This window comes from Pteropus medius, unplaced genomic scaffold, assembly GCF_902729225.1.
Source record: "Pteropus medius unplaced genomic scaffold, Ma_sr-lr_union100, whole genome shotgun sequence".
Lineage (NCBI taxonomy): Eukaryota > Metazoa > Chordata > Mammalia > Chiroptera > Pteropodidae > Pteropus > Pteropus medius.
In genome coordinates, this window is record NW_024355526.1 from 821,916 (window position 1) to 826,013 (window position 4,098).

At 67.5% G+C, this 4,098-nt stretch overlaps 1 protein-coding gene across 2 annotated transcripts; it reads left to right on the plus strand.

Moving 5' to 3' along the window:
• The first annotated feature begins 689 nt into the window (after positions 1-689).
• Positions 690-3,586, plus strand: LOC120599723 (collagen alpha-1(I) chain-like). Of its 2 annotated transcripts, none has more exons than XM_039858795.1 (3): positions 690-1,396; positions 1,692-1,791; positions 2,189-3,586. In XM_039858795.1, exons 1-3 carry the CDS (start codon positions 816-818, stop codon positions 2,291-2,293), a joined length of 786 nt encoding a protein of 261 aa, XP_039714729.1. In that variant the 5' UTR covers positions 690-815; the 3' UTR covers positions 2,294-3,586. The 2 variants fall into 2 exon arrangements, with proteins under 2 accessions (XP_039714729.1, XP_039714728.1); XM_039858794.1 differs by having other exon boundaries at positions 2,202-3,586.
• The last annotated feature ends 512 nt before the right edge of the window (positions 3,587-4,098 follow it).

Genomic DNA, 4,098 nt, shown 5'->3' on the forward strand with positions numbered 1-4,098 from the left:
GGCCCCTCTGTGCAGGGATCGGCTGAGGGGCCGTCCTGGTCCCTGCCTGCAAGAGTTTGAGTGGCCTGGAGCCCCGGGCAGGTGCCCACGTTCTGGGAGAGGGACCTTCCATCTCCCCACAGGGGCTCACACAGCTCCCTGGCCCCCCCACCCGGCCCTGACCAGGGCTCATGGCTCTCGCTCTGAATCCTTACCCAGGGGACAGGGCCTGGTGCAGATCCGGGCTCAGAAAAGGCCGGGGGGTGTGGGTGTGTAAAGAGGAGCAGCTGGGCATCACGTGGGCAGAGCTCCCGGAAGGAGAAAGACTTTGGGAGCACGTGTGCACGTGTGATTGTGCACGAGCTTGGCCTGTGCGCGTGTCTGCGTGCAGGCGTGCCTTTGTCCGTGTGCAAGTGTGTTCTTGTGTGCACAAGAACACAACCTCGTGAGGATGTGCTGCATATGTGTACATGCATGTGTACATCTGTGCGAGCATGTGCTTGTTTGCACATGCGGTCCACATACATAGGTGCCAGTGTGTGTGCGTGTCCTCCAGCATGTGCTGTGTGTGCCTGTGGGTTGTCCACGTGTGTGCACACATGTGCATTGTTTATGGATGAGTGTGCACAGCACATTCACACATGCGTGCTTGAGCATGCGTGTGCACACACGTGTGCGTATGTGTGTGTAGGACAGGATCGGGGGCGTCACCGGCCCTGCAGCCCAGGCAGGCCTCCTGGGGGACGTGGCACTCTAGCAGGCAGGTAGACAGCAGGGGGTGGCACTAGGCGGTTGGCGGCACCAGGCAGAAGTGGGTGCTCCATGAGCCCTCCCTGATGACGAGGGTCAAGCGGGGCCCATGGGCACGAAACCCCCAGCTTCTGGACGCTCCTATGCTCGCCAGAGTGCTGGCCGTGATGAGGCTCAGGGAGGCCTGTGCTGCCCGGTCCTGGGGGGTCAGCCCCAGGGCCTCCCCATCTTCGGTCTCCCCGTGGGAGCAACGGCACGGGGCGGGCTGGCCTGGCGTCTCTGTCTCTTGGATGGCCCTAGCTGGCCTGTGTCCTCCGGCCCCAGAGCAGGCCCGAACCCTGCCAGGCCCCGCCTGCTCTCCAGGCCTCCCCCGACAGCCACTTCCTCCCACCCCACCACGGGCCACAGTCCCAACATCTGGTTGGTGTTTCCAGCGAGCTGGGGGGGTGGGAGGCCCGGAGCCAGGAGGAGCCTGTCTGCGGGAACAGTGTGGGAGTCACCGCTGGGGCTGTGGGAACCAGAGTGTCCGGAGGCGGAGCCCAGCCCCGGGGCGGAGGGGGTGGAGGAGGTGGCCAGAGGCAGGTGGGCCGGACCACCTCACCAGGGGGCCCGGGCCGCCAAATCCCTCCCCCAAGACCATTGGGCGACCCTCGACCCTCGACCCTCGGTGAGGGGCCAGGTCACCAAAGGCTCTGAGCCCCGCCCCGATCCCACCTATCATCAGGGCCCGACCCAGTCCGTGGGGGCTTACAGCTGTCATTCCACCCCACCCAGCCTCAGTTTCCTCTTCTGTCAAGTGGGGAGCCCCCGCTGCTGCCCGCCTCTCAGGCGCGGGGGCTGGGGCGATCGGGCGTGGGGGCCCGGCCCTGCCCTGCTCTGCCCATTGCCGCCCTCGGCGTGGCGGGGCCGCCGGTCTCCTCGCCTCTGAGTTCATCCATCAGCCTTTATATCTCCACGGCCAGGGGCTGCCGGGGACACTGCAGGCCTGAAGTCCCCAGAGGACGTGGTACGAGCCGAGCGCAGGGTCAGCCCCAGCTCCAGCTGGACGCTGCCTGGATGTGGGTGAGAGGCGTGGGGGCGGGACCCCTGGCTTGGCTCCTGCCCCAGGCCCGATGTGGCCGAGCCGAGGAGGGCGCCGGCGGGGGGCCGGCCTGACAGCGGCTCCGGCTCAGGCTCCGGGGTGGGGGGGGGCTGCCCACCTCCCGGGCTCAGCCCTTCCGGTGAGGTCATGGGAAAAACTTGCAGCGTGCGCACCCCGCAGCCCAGGATCCCCAAAGCAGCCGGCAGATTTAGCAAGGCTCCTTCCAGCTGTGGGGAGGGCGGGAGCCGAGGGGTCCCCTCCTGGGGCCGAGCCCCACCCGGCTCCTGGCCAGGTGCCCCCGCGCCCCTGTCCTGGGTTCGGGGGCGTCCCCGGTCCTCCCTGGCTGCTGAGGCTTTGCCTGCGTGTGCCACGGTCCAGCCCCGCCCCCCAGGGTCGGCTTCAGGAAAGCAGCTCCCCAGGCGCCAGAGCCCGGAGGAGCCCAGGCCGGAAGAGGGGACAATTAAACCCAGAGGACAGAGCTGACGGAGCCCCCGGCCCGGCCCTCTCCCACCGTGTGCACAATTCACCAGGAAATAAACAAGAAGCGGTTTGTTTCCATTTGTCCTCAAAAAATACAAGGATTTCCTCTGGCTGCTCTGGTCTGCCCCCCCAAGGCCCCTTTGAACCCCAGAGGGGCAGGGCGACAAGGGGGTCCGGGGCTGGGCAGGGTGCTTCCCCGGGCGGCCCCTCATGGAGCTCCAGGCTGGGCCGCCTCGTCTTGTTCCCTTCAGAACCTGTCAGAACCTGCAGCGGGCAGCTGGCAGGGGTCTCCCCGGCCCCCTGAGGCCAGCAGGCGGCCCCGGGCCTCTGGGACCCAGCGCCTGGCAGAGTGGGGTGTGGGTGACTCCTGCCCTCGCTCGCTGCTCACAGAGGACTCCTGTGTGGGGGCTGGGGACCAGCGCCTTGGAGCCGCCATGTGTCCGCCCCAGTTGGCCAGAGGAGGCCTCTGGCGGCCGGGGAGGTCAGTGGCGCTGAGCCCTGCACAGGCTCATACCGGGGGGACTCCGGGTGCCTCCAAGACACTGACGGGCAGCGAGGCCGTGGGCTCAGGCCAGGGCAGGAAAGTCATCTGGGCAGCACGTGGGACCTCCCGGGCCCAGGGAGCACCTCCTTCTTGATCCCCTTACAAGGAGAAGTGGGGGGCTCAGAGCAGGGGTGCTGTGGGTGTGATCAGTTTTAGAAGCTCGTCCTGGTTGATGGGTCAGACGTGGGGGTCGAGGCTGGAGAAGGGTCAGCAGAACCCGGATTTCGAGGTGCCGCCTGCTCAGATGGCACCGGGAACGGGCGGGTATGGTGGTGGGGGGTCCAGTCTGAGAGGCCTGCTTCCTTCCCAGTGGGGCGGCAGCAGGTCCGGGGTGGGGTGCAGGGTGAGGTGCAGGATGACTTCAAAGCTAAGGACGAATGTGGCCTCCGGGGGCACTTGTAGGTGAAGGATGGGGCGGTCTGAGAAGTGACCCTCGGGCCAGTGCCCCAGGACGGGGGGAGGGGGGCACGTGAGGACACAGGAAGCCGCTGCCTGGGAGGCCAGAGGAAAGGAAGGGGAGGCCGTGGGCGGTCCCTGGGGTGACAGCACCTCTGCCATGGGCTGGGCTGTCGATCGAGGCAACAGCGGGCTTACTCAGTGGGAGCTGGGCCCAACAGGCCCACACCCCCTTCAGCAGTGGGGGGCCCCCTCCCAGGCGAGGCCCGGGCAGGCCGCCCCCAGGAAGCCCTCCCTGATTGCCTTGCCTCCCCCACCGACTTATCTGCTGACTTGTGCCCGACACGCCCTTCCTCTCCCACCCAAACCCGCGATGCTCCCCTGTGTCTCCAGCGTCCCCTGGCTGGCACCCGCACCCTCCCCCCCTTTGCTCCAGCAGCGCTCAGCAGCGCCTGCCTCCTGGGGCTGCTCCCCGTGCACGGAGCCGGCCTGGCCGCTGGCGCCTTCGCCCCCCGCCTCGTGCCTGCCCCTCGCCTCCAACTCTCCCCGCTTCTGTGCTACCTGCACCCTCAAACCGCACCCCAGTCCTGGGGCCTGCCTCTGGGGAGCCCAACGCAGGCCAGCCGGGGCCAGAGTGGCCCTTGGAGTGAGGCTCTGGAACCCGCCTGCCGTCCAGTCCGATGGCTGAAGAGCCTCATTGCTGGTGACGAGGGGGTGACAAGCCTGGCCTGCTGCCGCTGTGCTGGTTACAGACCTGCCCCAGCTGCAGCAATCAGAGGGGGGACACCAGCCACATGGTCCCCAGTCCCGGGAGCTGTGGGGACAATTGTGTCACAGGCGGGTGGCATCTGATTTTCAGCCTGACTCC

Excerpts from the sequence above, each read along its gene's own strand:
- LOC120599723 (XM_039858794.1), top strand. The coding sequence starts at position 816 with ATGACGAGGGTCAAGCGGGGCCCATGGGCACGAAACCCCCAGCTTCTG. Across the intron at positions 1,397-1,691 it reads CCCTCGACCCTCGACCCTCG|GGGCTGCCGGGGACACTGCA; the intron begins GTGAGGGGCCAG and ends CTCCACGGCCAG. Across the intron at positions 1,792-2,201 it reads TGGACGCTGCCTGGATGTGG|GGTCGGCTTCAGGAAAGCAG; the intron begins GTGAGAGGCGTG and ends CCCGCCCCCCAG.